The following is a 27,120-nucleotide window of genomic DNA, read 5'->3' on the forward strand; positions in this document are numbered from 1 at the left end:
CCAACCCCAGGGGGCTCCAATGCACCTGTGACCCCAGCTCTGATTGGCTTAGAGCCACCCGGGGGGGGCGTGTTCTGATTGGCTCAGATGGCTCTGATTAGCCTGTGCCCAGCTCTGATTGGCCCGGGGCCACCCTGCCTGGCTCTGATTGGCCCAGGGCCCCCCAGGTGGGCTCTGATTGGCCCAGGGCTGCCCCATCCGGCCGCCCTGGTTGGACTGCCCCGACCAGCCCAGGCGGGGCCCATTGGATTTAAAGGGGCCGGAGCCCGATCCCCATTCGTGCCTCTTCCTCCTCCTCTTCCTCCCCTCTTCCTGCTCCTCTTCCTCCTCTTCCTCCCATCACCATGCAGAGATTCCTGCCCCTGCTGCTCCTGGCCACTGGTGAGGGCACTGGGATGAACTGGGATGAACTGGGATGGACTGGGAGGCAGTGGGAAGGGCACTGGGGGGGTTTGAGAGGGACTGGGTTGAACTGGGAGGCACTGGGGTGAACTGGGAATAGACTGAGGGGGAACTGGGGGGGACTGGGAGACAATGAGAGGGAACTGGGGAGCACTGGGATGGACTGGGAAGAGACTGGAGCGCACTGGGGTGGACTGGAAGGGTGCTGGGAGGCACTGACATGGACTGGAAGGTACTGGGAGGCCACTGGGAGGCACTGGTCCATAGTGGGAAGGAGCTGGAGGTGAACTGGGGACACTGGGAAGCAGTGGGAGGGCCCTCGTGTGGGTAAGAGGGAAAGGGAAGGGACTGGGGAGCACTGGGAGGGAACTGGAGGGGGAACTGGGGGCACTGGAAGGGAACTGGGGGCACTGGAAGGGAACTGGGGGCACTGGAAGGAAACTGGAGGCTCTAAGGAGGAAATGGAGGCACTGGGAGGCTACTGGGGGCCACAAAGGGGGAATGCAGCAGGATTGGGAAAGAACTGGGAGGCACTGGGAGGCCACTGGGAGACAATGGGAGGCAGTGGGTGGGAAGTGCCAAGTCACTGGGAGGGCACTGGGAGGGTGCTGGGTGGGAAGCGATCAGTCACTGGGAGCACTGGGAGGGCACTGGGAGGCGCTGGGTGGGAAGGGAAGAGCTGGGTGGCCTGGGGTGGCCCAGGAGGCCTTGGAGGTGGCAACTGGGAGGCACTGGGAAGCAACTGGGAGACACTGGGAAGGAAAGGAAGAGCTGGGAGGACATGGGGTGGTCCAGGAGACCTTGGAGTTGACAACTGGGAAGCAACTGGGAGACACTGGGAAGCATCTGGGAGACATTGGGAAGCATCTGGGAGACAGTGGGAAGCAACTGGGAGACACTGGGAAGGAAAGGAAGAGCTGGGAGGACATGTGGTGGTCCAGGAGACCTTGGAGGTGGCAACTGGGAAGCAACTGGGAGGCACTGGGAAGCAACTGGGAGGTACTGGGAAGCAGCTGGGAGACACTGGGAAGCAACTGGGAGACACTGGGAAGGAAAGGAAGAGCTGGGAGAACATGGGGTGGTCCAGGAGATCTTGGAGGTGGCAACTGGGAAGCAACTGGGAGACACTGGGAAGCAACTGGGAGACACTGGGAAGCACCTGGGAGGTAACTGGGAGACACTGGGAGGTAACTGGGAAGGAAAGGAAGAGCTAGGAGGACATGGGGTGGCCCAGGAGGCCTTGGAGGTGGCAACTGGGAGGCAACTGGGAAGCAACTGGAAGGCACTGGGAAGCAACTGGGAGACACTGGGAAGCAACTGGGAGACACTGGGAAGCAACTGGGCGGTAACTGGGAAGGAAGGGAAGAGCTGTGAGGACATGGGGTGGCCCAGGCCTTCGAGGTGGCAACTGGGAGGCACTGGGAAACAACTGGGAGGTAACTGGGAAGCATCTGGGTTGTAACTGGGAGACACTAGGAAGTAACTGGGAGGTAACTGGGAGACACTAGGAAGTAACTGGGAGGTAACTGGGAAGCAACTGGGAGACACTAGGAAGTAACTGGGAGGTAACTGGGAAGCAACTGGGAGACACTAGGAAGTAACTGGGGAGTAACTGGGAAGCAACTGGGAGACACTAGGAAGTAACTGGGAGGTAACTGGGAAGCAACTGAGAGGTAACTGGGAAGCAACTGGGAGACACTGGGAAGCAACTGGGAGGTAACTGGGAGACACTGGGAAGCAACTGCGAGTAACTTGGAGACACTGGGAAGCAACTGGGAGACACTGGGAAGCAACTGGGAGACACTGGGAAGCAACTGGGAGGTAACTGGGAGACACTGGGAGGTAACTGGGAGACACTGGGAAGCAACTGGGAGACACTGGGAAGCAACTGGGAGGTAACTGGGAGACACTGGGAGGTAACTGGGAGACACTGGGAAGCAACTGGGTGAGACTGGGAAGCAACTGGGAGACATTGGGAGGTAACTGGGAGACACTGGGAAGTAACTGGGAGACACTGGGAAGCAACTGGGAGACACTGGGAAGCAACTGGGAGGTAACTGGGAGACACTGGGAGGTAACTGGGAGACACTGAGAAGCAACTGGGAGACACTGGGAAGCAACTGGGGGGTAACTGGGAAGCAACTGAGAGGTAACTGGGAAGCAACTGGGAGACACTGGGAATCAACTGGGAGGTAACTGGGAGACACTGGGAGGTAACTGGGAGACACTGGGAAGCAACTGGGAGACACTGGGAAGCAACTGGGAGACACTGGGAAGCAACTGGGTGAGACTGGGAAGCAACTGGGAGACACTGGGAGGTAACTGGGAGACAGTGGAAGACACTGGGAGCCACTGGGAGATAACTGGGAGTCACTGGGTGATAACTGGGAATCACTGGGAGATAACTGGGAGTCACTGGGAGTCACTGGGAGGTAACTGGGAGGTAACTGGGAGTCACTGGGAGGTAACTGGGAGGTAACTGGGAGGTAACTGGTAGTCACTGGTAGTCACTGGTAGTCACTGGAAGGTAACTGGTAGTCACTGGTAGTCACTGGGAGGTAACTGGGATGTAACTGGTAGTCACTGGTAGTCACTGGTAGTCACTGGGAGGTAACTGGTAGTCACTGGTAGTCACTGGGAGGTAACTGGGATGCAACTGGTAGTCACTGGTAGTCACTGGGAGGTAACTGGTAGTCACTGGTAGTCACTGGGAGGTAACTGGTAGTCACTGGTAGTCACTGGGAGGTAACTGGTAGTCACTGGTAGTCACTGGTAGTCACTGGTAGTCACTGGGATGTAACTGGGATGTAACTGGTAGTCACTGGTAGTCACTGGTAGTCACTGGTAGTCACTGGTAGTCACTGGTAGTCACTGGTAGTCACTGGGAGGTAACTGGGATGTAACTGGTAGTCACTGGTAGTCACTGGTAGTCACTGGTGTCTCCCTGCCCTGCAGTGGCCGCGGGGGACGAGACGCGCATCGTGGGGGGTGAGAGCTGCCAGAAGCGCCGTCATCCCTACCAGGTGGTGCTTATGGGGCCGCAGAGGAACATCCACTGTGGGGGGGTCCTCATAGGGAGCTCCTGGGTCCTGACGGCCGCGCACTGCGACACCAAGAGGTGGGGGGGCCTATGGGGCAATGGGGTGGGGGGGAGAACCCTATTGGTCAATGGGGGTGGGTAGAAGAACCCTATTGGTCAATGGGGTGGGAGGGAGAACCCTATTGGTCAATGGGGTGGGAGGGAAGACCCTATTGGTCAATGGGGTGGGTGGGAGAATCCTATTGGTCAATGGGGTGGGAGGGAAGACCCTATTCGTCAATGGGGTGGGTAGAAGAACCCTATTGGTCAATGGGGTTGGTGGGAATACCCTATGGGTCAATGGGGTGGGTGGGAGAATCCTATTGGTCAATGGGGTGGGTGGGAGGGGCTATGGGTCAGTGGGGTGGGAGGGGCTATGGGTCAATGGGGTTGGTTGGAGGACACTATGGGTCAATGGGGTTGGGTAGGAGGACCCTATGGGTCAATTAGGTTGGTGGGAGGTCCTTATGGGTCAATGGGGGTGGGTAGCAGGACCGTATTGGTCAATGGGATTGGGTAGGAAGACCCTATTGGTCAATAGCGTTGGGTAGGAGAACCTATGGGTCAATGGGGTTGGTTGGAGGACCCTATTGATCAATGGGGTTGGGGTAGGAGGACCATATTGGTCAATAGCATTGGGTAAGAGGACCCTATGGGTCAATGGGGTTGGTGGGAGGATCCTATTGGTCAATGGAGTTGGGTAGGAGGACACCATTGGTCAATGGGGTTGGTGGGAGGACCTCATGGGTCAATGGGGTTGGGTGGGAGGGGCTATGGGTCAATGGGGTTGGGTAGGTGGTCCCCGTGGGTCAATGTGGTTGGTGGGAGGACCCTATTGGTCAATAGGGTTGGTAGGAGGGCCCCATGGGTCAATGGGGTTGTGTAGGAGGGGCCTATGGGTCAATGGGGTGGGTGGGAGGGGCTATGGGTCGATGGGGTGGGTGGGAGAGGGCTATTGGTCAATGGGGTTGGTGGGAGGTGCTCCTGGGTCAATAGGGTTGGTGGGAGCACCCTATGGGTCAATGGGGTGGGTGGGAGGACCATATTGATCAATGGGGTTGGGTAGGAGGAACCTATGGGTCAATGGGGTTGGGTAGGAGGAACCTATGGGTCAATGGGGTTGGTGGGAGGGGCTTATGGGTCAATGGGATTGGTGGGAGGGGCTATGGGTCAATGGGGTTGGGTAGGAGGGGCTTATGGGTCAATGGGGTTGGGTAGGAGGAACCTATGGGTCAATGGGGTTGGTGGGAGGGGCTTATGGGTCAATGGGATTGGTGGGAGGGGCTATGGGTCAATGGGGTTGGGTAGGAGGAACCTATGGGTCAATGGGGTTGGTGGGAGGGCCCCATGGGTCAATGGGGTTGGTGGGATGGGCTATGGGTCGATGGGGTGGGTGGGAGAGGGCTATGGGTCAATGGGGTTGGTGGGAGGGGCCTATGGGTCAATGGGGTTGGTGGGAGGGCCCCATTGGTCAATGGGGTTGGGTGGGAGGACCCTATTGGTCAATGGGGTTGGTGGGAGGGCCTCATGGGTCAATGGGTTTGGGTAGAAGGACCCCATTGGTCAATGGAGTTGGGTAGGAGGACCGTATGGGTCAATGGGGTTGGTGGGAGGACCCTATTGGTCAATGGGGTTGGTGGTAGGATGCTATTGGTCAATGGTGTTGGGTAGGAGGGGCCTATGGGTTAATGTGGTTGGGTAGTAGGACCTTATTGGTCAATGTGGTTGGGTAGGAGGACCCTGTTGGTCAATGGGGTTGGGTAGGATGACTTTATGTGTCAATGGGGTTGGTGTGAGTACCCTATTGGTCAATGGGGTTGGTGTGAGTACCCTATTGGTCAATGGGGTTGGTGTGAGTACCGTATTGGTCAATGGGGTTGGTGGGAGTACCCTATTGGTCAATGGGGTTGGTGTGAGTACCCTATTGGTCAATGGGGTTGGTGTGAGTACCGTATTGGTCAATGGGGTTGGTGTGAGTACCCTATTGGTCAATGGGGTTGGTGTGAGTACCCTATTGGTCAATGGAGTCCATGACCCCTTGTCCGCCCCACAGCTCCATCCCCATCCGCATGGGTGACCACAGCCTGAAGACCAAGGAGGGGACGGAGCAGTGCATCTCCTCATCCAAGGCCTTCATCCACCCCAACTACAACCCCACAACCCACGACAGTGACATCATGTTGTTGAAGCTCCAGAAACCCGCACGCTTCACCCCACACGTCCACCCCGTGGCCCTGCCCAAGAGGTGTCCCCCCCCCAACACCGAGTGTGTGGTGTCGGGATGGGGCAGCACCAGCAGCCCCGAAGGTAGGGGGGGGACAGCAGTGGGAATGGGATTGGGGCTTGGGGTCATCTCAATGGGATGGGGACATCTCAATGGGTTGGGGACATGTCAATGGGTTGGAGGTATCTCGATGGGTTGGAGGTATCTCAATGGGTTGCAGGTATCTCAATGGGATGGAGGTATCTCAATGGGTTGCAGGTATCTCAATGGGTTGCAGGTATCTCAATGGGTTGCAGGTATCTCAATGGGTTGCAGGTATCTCAATGGGTTGCAGGTATCTCAATGGGATTGGGGACATAATGGCTTGGAGGTATCTCAATGGGTTGGAGGTATCTCAATGGGTTGCAGGTATCTCAATGGGTTGGAGGTATCTCAATGGGTTGGAGGTATCTCAATGGGTTGGAGGTATCTCAATGGGTTGCAGGTATCTCAATGGGATGGAGGTATCTCAATGGGTTGGAGGTATCTCAATGGGTTGGAGGTATCTCAATGGGTTGCAGGTATCTCAATGGGTTGGAGGTATCTCAATGGGTTGGAGGTATCTCAATGGGTTGGAGGTATCTCAATGGGTTGCAGGTATCTCAATGGGTTGCAGGTATCTCAATGGGTTGCAGGTATCTCAATGGGTTGCAGGTATCTCGATGACTTGAAGGTATCTCAATGGGTTGGAGGTATCTCAATGGGTTGGAGGTATCTCAATGGGTTGCAGGTATCTCAATGGGATGGAGGTATCTCAATGGGTTGCAGGTATCTCAATGGGTTGCAGGTATCTCAATGGGTTGCAGGTATCTCAATGGGTTGCAGGTATCTCAATGGGTTGGAGGTATCTCGATGACTTGAAGGTATCTCAATGGGTTGGAGGTATCTCAATAGGTTGGAGGTATCTCAATGGGTTGAGGACATCTCAATGGGTTGGAGGTATCTCAATGGGTTGGAGGTATCTCAATGACTTGGAGGTATCTCAATGGGTTGGAGGTATCTCAATGGGTTGCAGGTATCTCAATGGGTTGCAGGTATCTCGATGGGTTGGAGGTATCTCAGTGGGTTGGAGGTATCTCGATGGGTTGGAGGTATCTCAATGGGTTGCAGGTATCTCAATGGGATGGAGGTATCTCAATGGGTTGGAGGTATCTCAATGGGTTGGAGGTATCTCAATGGGTTGGAGGTATCTCAATGGGTTGCAGGTATCTCAATGGGTTGGAGGTATCTCAATGGGTTGGAGGTATCTCAATGGGTTGCAGGTATCTCAATGGGTTGCAGGTATCTCAATGGGTTGCAGGTATCTCAATGGGTTGCAGGTATCTCGATGACTTGAAGGTATCTCAATGGGTTGGAGGTATCTCAATGGGTTGGAGGTATCTCAATGGGTTGCAGGTATCTCAATGGGATGGAGGTATCTCAATGGGTTGCAGGTATCTCAATGGGTTGCAGGTATCTCAATGGGTTGCAGGTATCTCAATGGGTTGCAGGTATCTCAATGGGTTGGAGGTATCTCGATGACTTGAAGGTATCTCAATGGGTTGCAGGTATCTCAATGGGTTGGAGGTATCTCAATGGCTTGGAGGTATCTCAATGGGTTGGAGGTATCTCAATGGGCTGGAGGTATCTCAATGGGTTGGAGGTATCTCAATGACTTGGAGATATCTCAATGGGTTGGAGGTATCTCAATGGGTTGCAGGTATCTCGATGGGTTGGAGGTATCTCAATAGGTTGGAGGTATCTCAATGGGTTGGAGGTATCTCAATGACTTGGAGGTATCTCAATGGGTTGGAGGTATCTCAATGGGTTGGAGGTATCTCAATGGCTTGGAGGTATCTCAATGGCTTGGAGGTATCTCAATGGGTTGGAGGTATCTCAATGGGTTGGGGACATCTCAATGGGTTGGAGGTATCTCAATGGGTTGGAGGTATCTCAATGGCTTGGAGGTATCTCAATGGGTTGGAGGTATCTCAATGGGTTGGAGGTATCTCAATGGGTTGGAGGTATCTCAATGGGTTGGGGCCATCTCAATGGGTTGGAGGTATCTCAATGGGTTGCAGGTATCTCAATGGGTTGGAGGTATCTCAATGGGTTGGAGGTATCTCAATGACTTGGAGGTATCTCAATGGGTTGGAGGTATCTCAATGGGTTGGAGGTATCTCAATGGGTTGGAGGTATCTCGATGGGTTGGAGGTATCTCGATGGGTTGGAGGTATCTCGATGGGTTGGAGGTATCTCGATGACTTGGAGGTATCTCAATGGGTTGGAGGTATCTCAATGGGATGGAGGTATCTCAATGGGTTGGAGGTATCTCAATGGGTTGGAGGTATCTCAATGGGTTGGAGGTATCTCAATGGGATGGAGGTATCTCAATGGGTTGGAGGTATCTCAATGGGTTGGAGGTATCTCAATGGGTTGGAGGTATCTCAATGGGTTGGAGGTATCTCAATGGGTTGGAGGTATCTCAATGGGTTGGAGGTATCTCGATGACTTGGAGGTATCTCAATGGGTTGGAGGTATCTCAATGGGTTGGGGACATCTCAATGGGTTGGAGGTATCTCAATGGGTTGGAGGTATCTCAATGGCTTGGGAACATCTCAATATCTTGGTATCATCTCAATGGGTTGGAGGTATCTCAATGGTTGGAGGTATCTCAATGGGTTGGAGGTATCTCAATGGGATGGAGGTATCTCAATGGGTTGGAGGTATCTCAATGGTTGGAGGTATCTCAATGGGTTGGAGGTATCTCCATGACTTGGAGGTATCTCATGTGGTGACCTGGCTCCTTCAGAGCTCCATCAGGTGCCTTCAGAGGTCTCCATCACCTTAAGGGCATCTCCCATAGCCCGGTGCCACCTCCATCTGGAGCAGACCCCATTGGCCCCACTGGTCCCATAGCACCTCCAACCAAGCCCCATTGTCCCCAGGCTACTTCCCTGATGTCCTCCAGTGTGGTGTGGTCTACACCATGGCCAATGAGCAGTGCAGCAAGCTCTACCCCAAGGGCATCACCAAGAACATGCTGTGTGCTGGAGTCAGCACTGGGGGCACCGACTCCTGCCAGGTGGGTCTAGGGGGGTTCATGGCTCCTGCCCCACATCTATGGGGTGGGAGGAGCTCCATGGGGACAAAGGGGGTGTAGGAACAGCACTGAGAGGTCTTGTGGTGTTAGGGGGCAAGAGAAGCATGATGGGGACCACTGGGTGCTATGGGCGCTATTGGGACCATCTGGGTTCTAGGGGTGCTATGAGGACCACTGGGTGCTATTGGGGACCATCTGGGTTCTATGTGTGCTATGGGGACCATCTGGGTGCTATGGGTGCTATGGGGACCACTGGGTGCTATGGGGGACCATTTGGGTTCTATGGGTGCTATGGGGACCATCTGGGTGTTATGGGTGCTATGAGGACCACTGGGTGCTATGGGGACCATCTGGGTTCTATGTGTGCTATGGGGACCACTGGGTGCTATGGGGGGACCATTTGGGTTCTATGGGTGCTATGGGGACCACCGGGTGCTATGGGGGGACCATCTGGGTGCTATGGGGACCACTGGGTGCTATGGGGACCATGTGGGTTCTATGTGTGCTATGGGGACCACTGGGTGCTATGGGTGCTATGGAGACCACTGGGTGCTATGGGGACCATCTGGGTTCTATGTGTGCTATGGGGACCACTGGGTGCTACGGGGGGACCATCTGGGTGCTATGGGTGCTATGGAGACCACTGGGTGCTATGGGGACCATCTGGGTGCTATGGGTGCTATGGGGACCACCGGGTGCTATGGGGGGACCATCTGGGTGCTATGGGTGCTATGGGGACCACTGGGTGCTATGGGGGGACCATGTGGGTTCTATGTGTGCTATGGGGACCACTGGGTGCTATGAGGACCATCTGGGTTCTATGGGTGCTATGGGTACCATTTGTGTTTTATGGGTGCTATGGGGACCACTGCGTGCTATGGGGACCGTCTGGGTTCTGTGGTTGATATGGGGACCACCGGGTGCTATGGGGACCATCTGGGTGCTATGGGTGCTATGGGGACCACTGGGTGCTATGGGTGCTATGGGGAGCACTGGGTGCTATGGGGGGACCATTTGGGTTCTATGGGTGCTATGGGGACCATCTGGCTTCTATGGGTGCTATGGGGACCATCTGGCTTCTATGGGTGCTATGGGGACCACTGGGTGCTATGGGGACTCTCCATGTTCCATGTGTGCCATGGGCACCCCTAAGCTCTCCAGTAGCACCCTGTGTGCTCTGGTTACCCATAGAACACAATGGTCCCCATATCCTGACCCCATCACCGCAGTGTCCCCAATGGAGAACCAGATGTGGGTCCCCCCATTGGTCCCCCCCATAGGGCCACCCCATAACCTCCCTGTGCCCCATAGGGTGACTCGGGCGGCCCCCTGGTGTGCCGGGACGAGCTCCAGGGCATCGTGTCATGGGGGATGCAGGTGTGTGGGCAGCAGGGCAAGCCTGGGGTCTACACCCGCGTGTGTGCGTTCACCTCCTGGATCCAGGACACCATGAGGAGCAATGGGAGCGCCTGAGCCCGCGGCCTCGCCCCCGTCCCGGCCTCGGCCTCCCCTCGGCCTCTACTGCCTCCCATCGCCCCCTTATGGCGCCTTCCGCATGGAATAAAGCCCTGGGAATTGTGGGTCTGTTATGGGTGTGGAGGTTGGGGGGGGGGGGGGGGGGACATGGATGTGGGGCTGGGGGATATGGGGTGACCTACAAGAGGGGATCTGCAATAGGAGCTCCAGAAACCAACACATCTGTCCTGGTGCCTCCAGAACTCCATATCCCATCACCTCCATATCCCAGCACCTCCATATCCCATCACCTCCATATCCCATCATCTCCATATCCCACCACCTCCATATCCCCCCACCTCCATATCCCATCACCTCCATATCCCATCACCTCCATATCCCACCACCTCCATATCCCATCACCTCCATATCCCATCACCTCCATATCCCATCACCTCCATATCCCAGCACCTCCATATCCCAGCACCTCCATATCCCATCACCTCCATATCCCATCACCTCCATATCCCAGCACCTCCATATCCCAGCACCTCCATATCCCAGCAACTCCATATCCCATCACCTCCATATCCCACCATCTCTATATCCCAGCACCTCCATATCCCACCTCTGTATCTCCATATCCTACCTCCATAGCTCCATCTCCCATCTCCATATCCCACCTGCAGAGCTCCATCTCCCACCCCCATAACTCCATATCCCACCCCCATATCTCCACATCCCACCCCATAACTCCACATCCCACCCCCATATCTCCATCTCCCACCCCCATAACTCCACATCCCACCCCCATAACTCCATCTCCCACCCCCATAACTCCATATCCCACCCCCATAACTCCACATCCCACCCCCATAACTCCATCTCCCACCCCCATAACTCCACATCCCACCCCCATAACTCCACATCCCACCCCCATAACTCCATATCCCACCCCCATAACTCCACATCCCACCCCCATAACTCCACATCCCACCCCCATAACTCCACATCCCACCCCCATAACTCCATATCCCACCCCCATATCTCCATCTCCCACCCCCATAACTCCACATCCCACCCCCATATCTCCACATCCCACCCCCATATCTCCACATCCCACCCCCATATCTCCATATCCCACCCCCATAACTCCACATCCCACCCCCATATCTCCACATCCCACCCCCATATCTCCACATCCCACCCCCATATCTCCATATCCCACCCCCATAACTCCACATCCCACCCCCATATCTCCATCTCCCACCCCCATATCTCCATCTCCCACCCCCATATCTCCATCTCCCACCCCCATAACTCCATCTCCCACCCCCATAACTCCATCTCCCACCCCCATAACTCCATATCCCACCCCCACATCTCCACATCCCACCCCCATAACTCCATATCCCACCCCCATAACTCCATATCCCACCCCCATATCTCCACATCCCACCCCCATAACTCCATATCCCACCCCCATAACTCCATCTCCCACCCCCATATCTCCACATCCCACCCCCATAACTCCATATCCCACCCCCATAACTCCATCTCCCACCCCCATATCTCCACATCCCACCCCCATAACTCCATGTCCCTCCCCATCCCCATCACCCCACCCCCTCCCCACCCCCATATGAAGCAAGCCCAGGCGGTGCCCCACAAGCTCCCAAGGGATTAAGGGAGCGTCTCCCTGCACCCATGGGACGCCTCCAGCTCAGCCCCTATAAAACCCACGTGGGGGGGGGGGGGGGGAGCACCCGAGGGTGGCCACGGAGCTGAGCGGCCACCAACGAGGTCCTTGTGGCCACCGAGGAGCAGCCCCCGGGGGGGCGCACGGGGGACACACGGACAGGTGGGATGGGGGGGGATGGGGGGGGGGCTGGGGGGTCAATGGGGGGGATGGGGTGGGAGATGGGGATGGGGATTGGGTTGGTTATGGGGGTCTTGCTGCTCTGTATGCATTGAGGATGGGGGTTCAATGGGGGGGTTGTGGGGTGGGATGGGGGGGTCAATGGGGGGGGATGTGGGGTGGGGATGGGGATTGGGTTGGTTATGGGGTTCTGCTGTGTGTGCAATGAGGATGGGGGGGTCTTTGTGCATCCATGATCCCCTCCTTGTTCTCTATGGTTGATCCATCCCTGATCCCCTCTTCTCTATGGTTGATCCATCCCTGATCTCATCCATGGTTGATCCATGTCTGATCCCCTCCTTTCCTTGTTCTCTATGGTTGATCCATATCTGATCTCCTCCTTTCCTTGTTCTCTATGGTTGATCCATCCCTGATCTCCTGTTCTCCATGTTTGATCTATCCCTGATCTCATCCATGGTTGTTCCATCCCTGATCTCCTCCTTTCCCTGTTCTCCTGTCTCCTCCTTTCTCCATCTCCATCCTTCCCTGTTCCCTATTCCCATCTCCATCCTTCCCTATTCCCCATCCCCATCTCCATCCTTCCCTATTCCCTATTCCCATCTCCATCATTCCCTATTCCCATCTCCATCCTTCCCTATTCCCATCTCCATCCTTCCCTATTCCCTATTCCCATCTCCATCCTTCCCTATTCCCTATTCCCATCTCCATCCTTCCCTATTCCCCATCCCCATCTCCATCCTTCCCTGTTCTCCATCCCCATCTCCATCCTTCCCTATTCCCTATTCCCATCTCCATCATTCCCTATTCCCATCTCCATCCTTCCCTATTCCCTATTCCCATCTCCATCATTCCCTATTCCCATCTCCATCCTTCCCTATTCCCATCTCCATCCTTCCCTATTCCCTATTCCCATCTCCATCATTCCCTATTCCCATCTCCATCCTTCCCTATTCCCTATTCCCCATCTCCATCCTTCCCTATTCCCATCTCCATCCTTCCCTATTCCCTGTTCCCCATCTCCATCCTTCCCTGTTCTCCATCCCCATCTCCATCCTTCCCTGTTCCCCATCTCCATTATTCCCTATTCCCATCTCCATCCTTCCCTATTCCCATCTCCATCCTTCCCTATTCCCCATCCATATTCTTCCATCTCCATCTTTCCCCCCCATCCACGACCCCCATCCCCCCCCCAACCCCTCCATAGGGCACCCCCCATCCCATCCCCCCCCAACCCCTCCATAGGGCACCCCCCATCCCATCCCCCCCCAACCCCTCCATAGGGCACCCCCCATCCCATCCCCCCCCAACCCCTCCATAGGGCACCCCCCATCCCATCCCCATGTACATCCCAACCCCTCCATAGGGTACCCCATATCCCATCCCCATATGGAGCAAGGAACCTGCGCCCCATGGGCCCCATTTCCTTTATCTGTGGGGCCCAGGGCCACAGGGAGTGGTGACCCACACCCATGGGTGGCTCCGACCCATGGCCATGGGAACCGTGACCCACTTCTATGGGGCCCACAGACCTCAGTGGGGTGCAATGATCCATGGGTGTGAGGAACCAGCACCCACTGCTATGGGTACCTCCAGGATCCATGCCCCACATCCATGGGGCTCCATGCCCCACATCCATGGGGCTCCATGCCCCACATCCATGAGGATCCATGCCCCACATCCATGGGGCTCCATGCCCCACATCCATGGGGATCAATGCCCCACATCCATGGGGCTCCATGCCCCACATCCATGGGGCTCCATGCCCCACATCCATGGGGATCCATGCCCCACATCCATGGGGATCCATGCCCCACATCTATGGGGCTCCATGCCCCACATCCATGGGGATCAATGCCCCACATCCATGGGGCTCCATGCCCCACATCCATGGGGCTCCATGCCCCACATCCATGGGGCTCCATGCCCCACATCCATGGGGATCCATGCCCCACATCCATGGGGATCCAAGACCCACATCCATGGGGATCCATGCCCCACATCCATGGGGATCAATGCCCCACATCCATGGGGCTCCATGCCCCACATCCATGGGTACCTCCAGGAGGATCCATGCCCCACATCCATGGGGATCAATGCCCCACATCCATGGGGATCCAAGACCCACATCCATGGGGATCCATGCCCCACATCCATGGGGCTCCATGCCCCACATCCATGGGGCTCCATGCCCCACATCCATGGGGCTTCATGCCCCACATCCATGGGGCTCCATGCCCCACATCCATGGGTACCTCTACCCCATGTGAACCCCTAACTCAGCCCCATGCCCAACCCTCAACCACAGCCATAGAGGGGATGACTCCCCCCATCCAAACCCATCCCCAGCCCCACACCTATGGGGCTGCCCCATAACCAGAGCCCCACAGACTCCATCCCATAGGAGGCATCCAAGGGCAGAGGAGGTTCTGGGAGGTCAATGGCCTGGAGACAAGGAGGAGGGAGGAGGAGGTGGAACCCATAATTACATGGCCTCATTGAGGATGACTCTGCTGCTTCCTCCTATGGGCCCATGAGCTCACCCATTGCAACAGCTCCATGCTGATGACGGAGCCTATGGGGCGGAGGTTGTGGGGTGAAGGCCACCCCAGGACCCATAGATGTCCCTATGGCCCCTCTCATTGGATGAACCCCATCTAACAGCTCTGCCCCACAGCAGCGATGGAGCCCCCCAAGCTATGGGGCAGCATGAAGGTGTTGAGAACGTTGGTGTTGGTGGTGTCTATGGGTGAGTCCGATGCGCTATGGGGCTGGAGTGTGGGGCGGACACGTGTGGGGTGGACACACATGTACAGCTCTAACACGCGTGTTCTTGGCGTGTTATCCCATGTAGTGACCCCAGCGGTGGATGGGGACACGCGTGTGGTCGGGGGCATGGACTGTGAGCCCCATTCACAGCCATGGCAAGTGGCCATCCTGGACATGTACAAGCTGTACTGCGGAGGGGTCCTGGTGGACAAGGAGTGGGTGGTGACGGCCGCGCATTGTACCACACCGGGGTAAGGAGGGGGCATGGGGGGCACGGGGGGGGGGACACATAGGGGGGTTGTCATGGGGCATGGAGGGGTCCTATGGGGGTGATGGACTCGTGGGGTGAGGTCTACATGGTGTTAATGGTCCATGGTGTGGTCCTATGGGGTTATGGACCCATGGGTTGAGGTCTACATGGTCTATGGTGTGGTACTATGGAGGTGATGGACCCATGAGTTGTGGTCTACATGGTCTTCATGGTCCATGGTGTGGGCCCATGTGTGTGATGGACCCATGGGTTGTGGTCTCCATGGTCTATGGAGTGGTCCCATACAGGTGATGGACCCATGAGTTGTGGTCTTCATGGTGTTCATGGTCCATTGTGTGGTCCCATGTGGGTGATGGACCCATGGGTTGTGGTCTTCATGGTCCATGGTGTGGTCCTATACAGGTGATGGACCCATGGGTTCTGGTCTTCAGGGTCTATGGAGTGGTCCCATGTAGGTGATGGACCCATGGGTTGTGGTGTTCATGGTCTTCATGGTCCATGGTGTGGTACTATGGAGGTGATGGACCCATGGGTTGTGGTCTTCATGGTCTTCATGATCCATTGTGTGGTCCTATGGGGTTATGGACCCATGGGTTGAGGTCTTCATGGTCCATGGAGTGGTGCCATGTGGGTGATGGACCCATGGGTTGTGGTCTTCATGGTCAATGGAGTGGTCCCATGTGGGTGATGGACCCATGGGTTGTGGTCTACATGGTCTATGGTGTGGTCCCATGCAGGTGATGGACCCATGGGTTGTGGTCTTCATGGTCTATGGAGTGGTCCCATGCGGGATATGGACCCATGGGTTGTGGTCTTCAGGGTCTATGGAGTGGTCCTATGGGGGTTATGGACCAATGGGTTGTGGTCTTCATGGTCTTCATGGTCTATGCAGTGATCCCATGTGGGTGATGGACCCATGGGTTGTGGTCTACATGGTCTATGGTGTGGTACTATGGGGTTATGGACCCATGGGTTGAGATCTTCATGGTCCATGGAGTGGTCCCTTGTTGGTTATGGACCCATAAGTTGTGGTCTTCATGGTCCATGGAGTGGTCCCATGCAGGTGATGGACCCATGGGTTGTGGTCTTCATGGTCTATGGTGTGGTACTATGGAGGTGATGGACCCATGGGTTGTGGTCTCCATGATCTATGGAGTGGTCCCATGTGGGTGATGGACCCAATGGTTGTGGTCTTCATGGTCTATGGAGTGGTCCCATGCTGGTGATGGACCCATGGGTTGAAGTCTTCGTGGTCCTCATGGTCCATTGTGTGGTCCTATGGGGGTTATGGACCCATGGGTTGAGGTCTTCATCATGGTCCATGGAATGGTCCCATGCAGTTTATGGACCCATGGGTTGTGGTCTTAATGGGCCATAGAGTGGTCCTATGCGGGTGATGGACCCATGGGTTGAGGTCTACATGGTCTATGGTGTGGTACTATGGAGGTGATGGACCCATGGGTTGTGGTCTTCATGGTCTTCATGGTCTATGGAGTGGTCCCATGCGGGTGATGGACCCATGGGTTGAGGTCTTCATGGTCTATGGTGTGGTCCCATGTAGGATATGGACCCATGGGTTGAGGTCTTTGTAGTCTATGGAGTGGTCCCATGCGGGTTATGGACCCATGGGTTGTGGTCTACATGGTCTATGGTGTGGTACTATGGAGGTGATGGACCCATGGGTTGTGGTCTTCATGGTCTTCATGGTCCATGGAGTGGTCCCATGCAGGTGATGGACCCATGGGTTGTGGTCTTCAGGGTCTATGGAGTGGTCCTATACAGGTGATGGACCCATGGGTTGTGGTCTACATGGTCTATGGTGTGGTACTATGTAGGATATGGACCCATGGGTTGAGGTCTCCATGGTGTATGGAGTGGTCCCATGTAGGTGATGGACCCATGGGTTGAGGTCTTCATGGTCTATGGAGTGGTCCCATGTGGGTGATGGACCCATGGGTTGTGGTCTACATGGTCTATGGTGTGGTACTATGGAGGTGATGGACCCATGGGTTGTGGTCTTCATGGTCTTCAGGGTCCATTGTGTGGTCCTATGGGGTTATGGACCCATGGGTTGAGGTCTCCATGGTACATGGAGTGGTCCCATGCGGGTTATGGACCCATGGGTTGTGGTCTACATGGTCTATGGAGTGGTCCCATGTAGGTGATGGACCCATGGGTTGAGGGCTCCATGGTACATTGAGTGGTCCCACGTAGGTTATGGACCCATGGGTTGAGGTCTTCGAGGTCTTCATGGTCCATGTGTGGTGTGTGTTGTGGTGTCACCCAGGTTGTGGTCTCCATGTGTTCTGCTATGTCAGATATTGGCCATGTATGTCACATACGTGGGCCATGCCGTGTCCTACACATGGTTCATGGCATGTCCTACACATGGTCCATGGAATGTCCTATACATGGCACCTACCATGTCCTACACACTATCCATACCATGTCGTACACGTCGTCCATACCGTGTCCTACACATGGTCCATACCATGTCCTACACATGATCCATACCATGTCGTACACGTCGTCCATACCGTGTCCTACACATGGTCCATACCATGTCCTACACACTATCCATACCATGTCGTACACGTCGTCCATACCGTGTCCTACACATGGTCCATACCATGTCCTACACATGATCCATACCATGTCGTACACGTCGTCCATACCGTGTCCTACACATGGTCCGTACCATGTCCTACACATGTCCCATACCATGTCCTACACATGGCCCATACCATGTTCCACACATGGCCCATACCATGTCCTACACATGATCCATACCCTATCCTACACATGGTCCATACCACGTCCTACACATGGCCCATACCATGTCCTACACATGTCCCATACCATGTTCCACACATGGCCCATACCATGTCCTACACCTGGTCCATAATATTTCTACACATTATCCCTCCCATGTCCTACACATGGCCCATACCATGTCCTACACATGGTCCATGCTGTGTCCTACACATGGTCCATGCTTTGTCCTACACATGGTCCATACTGTGTCCTACACATGATTCATACATTGTCCTACACATGCCCCATACCATGTCCTACACATGGTCCATACCATGTCCTACACATGGTCCATACCATGTCCTACACATGCCCCATACCATGTCCTACACATGGCCCATACAATGTCCTACACACGGCCCATACCATGTCCTACACATGCCCCATACCATGTCCTACACATGCCCCATACAATGTCCTACACATACCCCATAACCCCCATACCCCATAACCCCCATACCACATGTCCTACTCATGCCCCATACCATATACCACACATACCCCATAACCCCCATACCCCATAACCCCCAAACCCCATGTACGTCATAGGATCACCAGTGTCCACATGGGCAAACACAACCATACCATGTCCTACACATACCCCATAACCCCATACCCCATAAACCCCATACCCTATAACCCCCATACCCCCTAACCCCATGCCCCATAACCCCCATACCCCATAACTCCCATACCCCATAACCCCATACCCCATGTGCCCCATAGGATCACCAGCGTCCACATGGGCAAACACAACCATACCATGTCCTACACATGGTCCATACCCTGTCCTACACATGCCTCATACCATATCCTACACATGGCCCATAGCATGTCCTACACATGCCCCATACGATGTCTTACACATGGCCCATACCATGTCCTACACACGGCCCATACCATGTCCTACACATGCCCCACACCATGTCCTACACACAGCCCATACCATGTCCTACACATGCCCCACACCATTTCCTACACATGCTCCATACCATGTCCTACACATGGCCCATACCATGTTCCACACATGTCCCATACCATGTCCTACACACAGCCCATACCATGTCCTACACACGGCCCATACCATGTCCTACACACGGCCCATACCATGTCCTACACATGCCCCACACCATGTCCTACACATGGTCCATACCACGTCCTACACATGTCCCATACCATGTCCTACACATGTCCCATACCATGTCCTACACATGCTCCATACCATGTCCTACACATGATCCATACCATGTCCTACACATGCCCCATACCATGTCCTACACATGTCCCATACCATGTCCTACACATGCCCCATACCATGTCCTACACATGATCCATACCATGTCCTACACATGCTCCATACCATGTCCTACACATGCCCCATACCATGTCCTACACATGATCCATACCATGTCCTACACATGCTCCATACCATGTCCTACACATGTCCCATACCATGTCCTACACATGGTCCATACCACGTCCTACACATGGCCCATACCATGTCCTACACATGCCCCATACCATGTCCTACACATGCTCCATACCATGTCCTACAAATGATCCATACCATGTCCTACACATGCCCCATACCATGTCCTACACATGGTACATACCACGTCCTACACATGGCCCATACCATGTCCTACATATCATCCATACCATGTCCTACACATGCCCCATACCATGTCCTACACATGCTCCATACCATGTCCTACACATGCTCCATACCATGTCCTACACATGCCCCACACCATGTCCTACACATGCTCCATACCATGTCCTACACATGATCCATACCATGTCCTACACATGATCCATGCCATGTCCTACACATGATCCATACCATGTCCTACACATGATCCATACCATGTCCCCATAGGATCACCAGTGTCCATATGGGCAAGCACAACCTGTACAGCCGCGAGCAGGGTGAGGTGCAGAAGATGGTGCAGAAGATGGTAGCTCACCCCAGCTACGACCCCACCACCAAGGACACATTGTCCATGTAGTGTCCTACACATGCCCCACACCATTTCCTACACATGCTCCATACCATGTCCTACACATGGCCCATACCATGTTCCACACATGTCCCATACCATGTCCTACACACAGCCCATACCATGTCCTACACACGGCCCATACCATGTCCTACACACGGCCCATACCATGTCCTACACATGCCCCACACCATTTCCTACACATGCTCCATACCATGTCCTACACATGTCCCATACCATGTCCTACACATGTCCCATACCATGTCCTACACATGGTCCATACCACGTCCTACACATGTCCCATACCATGTCCTACACATGTCCCATACCATGTCCTACACATGATCCATACCATGTCCTACACATGTCCCATACCATGTCCTACACATGATCCATACCATGTCCTACACATGTCCCATACCATGTCCTACACATGGCCCATACCATGTCCTACACATGGCCCATACCATGTCCTACACATGCTCCATACCATGTCCTACACATGCTCTATACCATGTCCTACACATGCCCCATACCATGTCCTACACATGCCCGATACCATATCCTACACATGTCCCATACCATGTCCTACACATGCCCCATACCATGTCCTACACATGCCCCATACCATGTCCTACACATGGTCCATACCATGTCCTACACATGCTCTATACCATGTCCCATACCATGTCCCTATAGGATCACCAGTGTCCACATGGGCAAGCACAACCTGTACAGCCGCGAGCAGGGTGAGGTGCAGAAGATGGTGCAGAAGATGGTAGCTCACCCCAGCTACGACCCCACCACCAAGGACACATTGTCCATGTTGTGTCCTACACATGTCCCATACCATGTCCTACACATGATCCATACCATGTCCTACACATGCCCCATACCATGTCCTACACATGATCCATACCATGTCCTACACATGCCCCATACCATGTCCTACACATGTCCCACACCATGTCCTACACATGTCCCATACCATGTCCTACACATGCCCCATACCATGTCCTACACATGTCCCACACCATGTCCTACACATGTCCCATACCATGTCCTACACATGCTCCATACCATGTCCTACACATGCCCCATACCATGTCCTACACATGTCCTATACCATGTCCTACACATGTCCCATACCATGTCCTACACATGCCCCATACCATGTCCTACACATGATCCATACCATGTCCTACACATGATCCATACCATGTCCTACACATGATCCATACCATGTCCTACACATGATCCATACCATGTCCTACACATGTCCCATACCATGTCCTACACATGTCCCATACCATGTCCTACACATACCCCATAACCTCCATACCATGTCTCTATAGGATCACCAGTGTCCATATGGGCAAACACAACCTGTACACCCGCGAGCAGGGTGAGGTGCAGAAGATGGTGCAGAAGATGGTAGCTCACCCCAGCTACGACCCCACCACCAAGGACACATTGTCCATGTTGTGTCCTACACATGTCCCATACCATGTCCTACACATGATCCATACCATGTCCTACACATGATCCATACCATGTCCTACACATGCCCCATACCATGTCCTACACATGCCCCATACCATGTCCTACACATGTCCCATACCATGTCTCTATAGGATCACCAGTGTCCATATGGGCAAGCACAACCTATACACCCGCGAGCAGGGTGAGGTGCAGAAGATGGTGCAGAAGATGGTAGCTCACCCCAGCTACGACCCCACCACCAAGGACAATGACATCATGCTGATGAAGCTGCTGACTCCCGTCACCATCACCGACCGCATCCAGCCCATCCCCGTGGCCTCCTGCCTGCCCCGGCCGGGCACCACCTGCACCACGTCCGGGTGGGGGGCGACCACCTCGCCTGAAGGTACATGGGGGTATGGGGGTGTGGGGGGGTAGGGGGGGGGTTAGGAGGGTTAGGGGTGGTTAGGGGGGTGTGGGGGAGGGGGGTTAGGAGGGGCTTAGGGGGGTCCTAGGGGGGTTTAGGGGGGGTTATTATGAGGGTTTAGGGGGTTCTTATGGGGGTTTAGGGGGGACTTAGGGGGTTTAGGGGGGACTTATGGAGGTTTAGGGGGGACTTATGCGGGTTTAAGGGGGTTCTTAGGGGGGTTTAGGGGGACTTATGGGGGTTTAGGAGGTTCTTATGGGGGTTTAGGGGGTTATTATGGGGGTTTAGGGGGTTATTATGGGGGTTTAGGGGGGACTTATGGAGGTTTAGGGGGTTCTTATGGGGGTTTAGGGGGTTCTTATGGGGGTTTAGGGGGGACTTAGGGGGGTTTAGGGGGTTCTTATGGAGGTTTATGGGGTTCTTATGGAGGTTCAGGGGGTTCTTATGGAGGTTTAGGGGGTTCTTATGGGGGTTTAGGGGGTTCTTATGGAGGTTTAGGGGTTTCTTATGGGGGTTTAGGGGGTTCTTATGGGGGTTTAGGGGGACTTATGGAGGTTTAGGGGGTCTTATGGAGGTTTAGGGGGGTATTATGGGGGTTTAGAGGGGTCTTATGGGGGTTTATGGGGTTATTATGGGGGTTAGGGGGGACTTATGGAGGTTTAGGGGGTTCTTATGGGGGTTTAGGGGGGACTTATGGGGGTTTATGGGGGTTCTTAGGGGGGTTTAGGGGGTTCTTATGGGGGTTTAGGGGGGTCTTATGGAGGTTCAGGGGGGTCTTATGGGGGTTTAGGGGGGTCTTATGGAGGTTCAGGGGGGTCTTATGGGGGTTTAGGGGGGACTTATGGGGGTTTAGGGGGTTTTTATGGGGGTTTAGGGGGGACTTATGGGGGTTTAGGGGGGACTTATGGGGGTTTAGGAGGGACTTAGGGGGGTTTATGGGGGACTTATGGGGGTTTAGGGGGTTCTTATGGGGGTTTAGGGGGGTCTTATGGGGGTATAGGGGGTTCTTATGGAGGTTTAGGGGGGACTTATGGGGGTTTAGGGGGTTCTTATGGGGGTTTAGGGGGGACTTATGGGGGTTTAGGGGGGTCTTATGGGGGTTTAAGGGGGTCTTATGGAGGATTATGGGGTTCTTATGGGGGTTTAGGGGGGTTCTTATGGAGGATTAAGGGGTTCTTATGTATGGGATGTGGACATCACAGTCACGTTGGTCCCTTGCTCCATCTCCTATGGACATACGTCCCCTTCACGGGGTTCCAAGCATCCTTATGGAGCTCTGTGTCCACCATGGCCCTTTGTGTCCCTTGCCCATCACCTGTACCCTATGGGTCCCCTTGTACCATCACTGTCCCCATACCCACCCAACCCCTTCCCCATTCCCACACTGGGCCCCATTGACCCCTATGGGGTGAGCATCGGTTGCTATGGGGCAGGATCCATCTCCTTTGGTGTCGTCTGTCCCTTGACCATCACCTGTGCCCCATAGGTCCCCTTGTACCATCAGTGTCCCCATACCCACCCAACCCCATTCCCAACCTCCTACCCCTTCCCCAGCCCCACATTGGGCCCCATTGACCCCTATGGGGTGGACACCGGCTGCTATGGGGCAGGGTCCATCTCCTTTGGTGTCGTCTGTCCCTTTGTGTCCCTTGCCCATCACCTGCACCCTATGGGTCCCCTTGTACCATCACTGTCCCCATACCCACACTGGGCCCCATTGACCCCTATGGGGTGGACACCGTCTGCTATGGGGCAGGGTCCATCTCCTTTGGTGTCGTCTGTCCCTTGCCCATCACCTGTACCCTATGGGTCCCCTTGTCCCATCACTGTCCCCATTCCCACACTGGGCCCCATTGACCCCTATGGGGTGGACACCAGCTGCTATGGGGCAGGGTCCATCTCCTTTGGTGTCGTCTGTCCCTTTGTGTCCCACCCCAGTCACTTACCCGGACGTCTTGCAGTGTGTCAACGTCACCCTGTTCTCAACAGCCGAGTGCCAGCGCCTGTACCCAGGCTCCATCACCGACAACATGCTGTGCGCCGGCAGCCTGCAGGGGGGCAGGGACTCCTGCCAGGTATGGGGCAGGGGAGGGGGGGGGTGACTGAGGGGGGTCTGCATGGGGTGTCTCTATGGGGTGTCTTGAGACCCGTCTCTATGGGCATCTCTATGGGCATCTCTATGGGCATCTCTATGGGGCATCTTGAGGTGCATCTCAATGGGCATCTCCATGGGGCATCTCAATGGGCATCTCTATGGGCATCTCAATGGGCATCTCTATGGGCATCTCAATGGGCATCTCTATGGGGCATCTCTATGGGCATCTTGAGGTGCATCTCTATGGGGCATCTTGAGGTTCACTTCGATGTCCTGTTGAGCCCCATCTCTATGGGCATCTTGAGGTGCATCTCTATGGGCATCTTGAGGTGCATCTCAATGGGCATCTTGAGGGGCATCTCTATGGGTATCTTGAGGGGCATCTTGAGGTGCATCTCTATGGGCATCTTGAGGTCCACCTCGATGTCCTACTGAGGTGCATCTCCATGGGTATGTTGAGGTGCATCTCTATGGGCATCATGAGGGGCATCTCAATGTCCTATTGAGGTCCATCTCCCTGGGCATCTTGAGGGGCATCTGCATGGGGGCATCATGAGGTCCACCTCGATGTCCTATTGAGGTCCATCTCCATGGGCACCTTGAGGTCCATCTCCATGGGCATCTTGAAGGGCATCTCAATGGGTATCTTGGGAGCATCTCAATGTCCTATTGAGCCCCATCTCTATGGGCATCTTGAGGTGCATCTCTATGGGCATCCTGAGGTCCATCCCCATGGGCAACTTGAGGTGCATCTCAATGTCCTCTTAATGTCCATCTCCATATGCAACTCAAGGGGCATCTCAGTGGGCATCTCGATGGGCATCTCATGGGCATCTTGAGGTCCATCTCTATGGGCATCTTGAGACCCATCTCCATGGGGGCATCATGAGGTGCATCTTCATGGGCATCTTCAGGTCCCTCCCCATGGGTACCTTGAGGTGCATCTCTATGGGCATCCTGAGGGGCATCTCAATGTCCTATTGATGTCCACCTCCATGGGCATCTTGAGGGGCATCTCCATGGGCATCTTGAGGTGCCTCCCCATGGGCATCTTGAGGGGCATCTCTATGGGCATCTTGATGTGCATCTCGATGTCCTCCTGAGGTCCACCCCAATATCCTCCTGAGGTCCATCGCAATGTCCTCCTGAGGTCCATCTCAATGTCCACCTGAGCTCCATCTCCATGTCCTCCTGAGCTCCATCCCAATGTCCTCCTGAGCTCCATCTCCATGTCCACCTGAGCTCCATCTCCAGGTCCTCCTGAGGTCCATCCCTATGTCCTCCTGAGCTCCATCCCTATGTCCTCCTGAGCTCCATCTCAATGTCCTCCTGAGCTCCATCCCAATGTCCTCTTGAGGTCCATCCCCATGTCTTCTTGAGCTCCATCTCCATGTCCTCCTGAGCTCCATCCCAATGTCCTCCTGAGCTCCATCTCCATGTCCTCCTGAGCTCCATCTCAATGTCCTCCTGAGCTCCATCTCAATGTCCTCCTGAGGTCCATCCCAATGTCCTCCTGAGCTCCATCTCCATGTCCTCCTGAGCTCCATCTCCATGTCCTCCTGAGCTCCATCCCTATGTCCTCCTGAGGTCCATCCCAATGTCCTCCTGAGCTCCATCTCAATGTCCTCCTGAGCTCCATTCCAATGTCCTCCTGAGGTCCATCTCCATGTCCTCCTGAGCTCCATCTCAATGTCCTCCTGAGCTCCATCCCAATGTCCTCCTGAGCTCCATCTCAATGTCCTCCTGAGCTCCATCCCAATGTCCTCCTGAGCTCCATCCCAATGTCCTCCTGAGCTCCATCTCAATGTCCTCCTGAGCTCCATCCCAATGTCCTCCTGAGCTCCATCTCAATGTCCTCCTGAGCTCCATCCCAATGTCCTCCTGAGCTCCATCCCAATGTCCTCCTGAGCTCCATCTCAATGTCCTCCTGAGCTCCATCCCAATGTCCTCCTGAGCTCCATCTCAATGTCCTCCTGAGCTCCATCCCAATGTCCTCCTGAGCTCCATCCCAATGTCCTCCTGAGCTCCATCCCAATGTCCTCCTGAGCTCCATCTCAATGTCCTCTTGAGCTCCATCTCAATGTCCTCCTGAGCTCCATCTCCATGTCCTCTTGAGCTCCATCTCCATGTCCTCCTGAGGTCCATCCCAATGTCCTCTTGAGCTCCATCTCAATGTCCTCCTGAGCTCCATCCCAATGTCCTCCTGAGCTCCATCCCAATGTCCTCTTGAGCTCCATCTCACCATCCTCTTGATGGTCACCTTAGTGCTGTCTTCAATGTCTGACCCTCATAGCAGCCTCCCATTGAACTGTGCAACCCAATGTCCACTCACCCCAAGGGGCCTTGAAGAACCCAATGGTGGCTCTTCAACCCCACAACAGTTGCCCACCTCAATGGGGTGGTTGCCCCCCACTTGCCCAACCCAACCCAACCCCATTGGCCCAATGCAAGGAGCTCCCCCAACCCTATGGGGCTGACACCACCTTTCTCTATAGGGTGACTCCGGAGGACCCCTGGTCTGCAACAAGAGCCTCCAAGGGATCGTGTCTTGGGGCATGGAGAAGTGTGGGCAGCCCAAGCGCCCTGGTGTCTACACCAAGGTCTGTAGATATGCCCAATGGATCCACCAGACCATAAAGGACAACTGAGCTCCGAGCACTGTTGTTGGGGGGCAGATGGGGGGGGAAGGAGCCACCAGGAGCTGTGGGGTGAGAGCTGCTGAGATGTGGGGCAGGATGAGCAGGAATTAAAGCCTTTGTGATGGTTGTTGTGGTCCTATTGAGCTCATGGGGATGGGGTTTGGGATGGGGTCTCCATCATCTCCCCATCTTCTGCTATGGGTCGTGGGGGCCAAAGGGGCTTCAAGCCATGGGGAGGGTGGGCAACACAAGCAGGGGCCATGTCCTAGGAGGTGGCCAATAGGAATGAAGAACACAACAAGGGGTATCCAGTCAATGAGGGGCAATCCAATGGGGGTCACCCATTCATTGGTCAGCCCAATGGGGGTTACCCATTCATTGGTCAAGGGGCATCCAGTCAATGAGGGGCAACCCAATGGGGGTCACCCATTCATTGGTCAGCCCCATAGGGGTCACCCATTCATTG

At 54.9% G+C, this 27,120-nt stretch overlaps 2 protein-coding genes across 5 annotated transcripts; both read left to right on the forward strand.

Annotated features, from left to right (window-relative positions):
• The first annotated feature begins 237 nt into the window (after nucleotides 1-237).
• On the forward strand, nucleotides 238-10,406 carry LOC117437729 (trypsin-like). Its single transcript, XM_034072329.1, has 5 exons — nucleotides 238-381; nucleotides 3,358-3,520; nucleotides 5,535-5,788; nucleotides 8,672-8,808; nucleotides 10,138-10,406. Exons 1-5 carry the CDS (start codon nucleotides 345-347, stop codon nucleotides 10,297-10,299), a joined length of 753 nt encoding a protein of 250 aa, XP_033928220.1. The 5' UTR covers nucleotides 238-344; the 3' UTR covers nucleotides 10,300-10,406.
• Nucleotides 10,407-12,039: 1,633 nt separating this feature from the next.
• Nucleotides 12,040-26,680, forward strand: LOC117437728 (kallikrein-13-like). Of its 4 annotated transcripts, none has more exons than XM_034072325.1 (6): nucleotides 12,040-12,142; nucleotides 14,822-14,906; nucleotides 15,012-15,177; nucleotides 21,646-21,899; nucleotides 23,859-23,995; nucleotides 26,511-26,680. In XM_034072325.1, the coding sequence occupies exons 2-6, from the start codon at nucleotides 14,840-14,842 to the stop codon at nucleotides 26,661-26,663; spliced, it is 777 nt and encodes a 258-aa protein (XP_033928216.1). In that variant the 5' UTR covers nucleotides 12,040-12,142; nucleotides 14,822-14,839; the 3' UTR covers nucleotides 26,664-26,680. The 4 variants fall into 4 exon arrangements, with proteins under 4 accessions (XP_033928216.1, XP_033928217.1, XP_033928218.1 ...); XM_034072326.1 differs by having other exon boundaries at nucleotides 12,054-12,142; nucleotides 14,835-14,906; XM_034072327.1 differs by having other exon boundaries at nucleotides 12,054-12,142; nucleotides 14,838-14,906.
• Nucleotides 26,681-27,120: the final 440 nt, after the last annotated feature.

Source organism: Melopsittacus undulatus, chromosome 26, assembly GCF_012275295.1.
Source record: "Melopsittacus undulatus isolate bMelUnd1 chromosome 26, bMelUnd1.mat.Z, whole genome shotgun sequence".
In the NCBI taxonomy this organism is placed as follows: Eukaryota; Metazoa; Chordata; class Aves; order Psittaciformes; family Psittaculidae; genus Melopsittacus; species Melopsittacus undulatus.

Bases quoted from the DNA above. Each gene is read 5' to 3' on its own strand.
- LOC117437729 (XM_034072329.1), top strand. From the start codon at position 345: ATGCAGAGATTCCTGCCCCTGCTGCTCCTGGCCACTG. The intron at 3,521-5,534 runs GTGGGGGGGCCT...TCCGCCCCACAG, and splicing joins GCGCACTGCGACACCAAGAG to CTCCATCCCCATCCGCATGG. The intron at 8,809-10,137 runs GTGGGTCTAGGG...TGTGCCCCATAG, and splicing joins GGGGCACCGACTCCTGCCAG to GGTGACTCGGGCGGCCCCCT.
- LOC117437728 (XM_034072325.1), top strand. From the start codon at position 14,840: ATGGAGCCCCCCAAGCTATGGGGCAGCATGAAGGTGTTGAGAACGTTG. The intron at 15,178-21,645 runs GTAAGGAGGGGG...ATGTCTCTATAG, and splicing joins GCGCATTGTACCACACCGGG to GATCACCAGTGTCCATATGG. The intron at 21,900-23,858 runs GTACATGGGGGT...GTCCCACCCCAG, and splicing joins GGCGACCACCTCGCCTGAAG to TCACTTACCCGGACGTCTTG.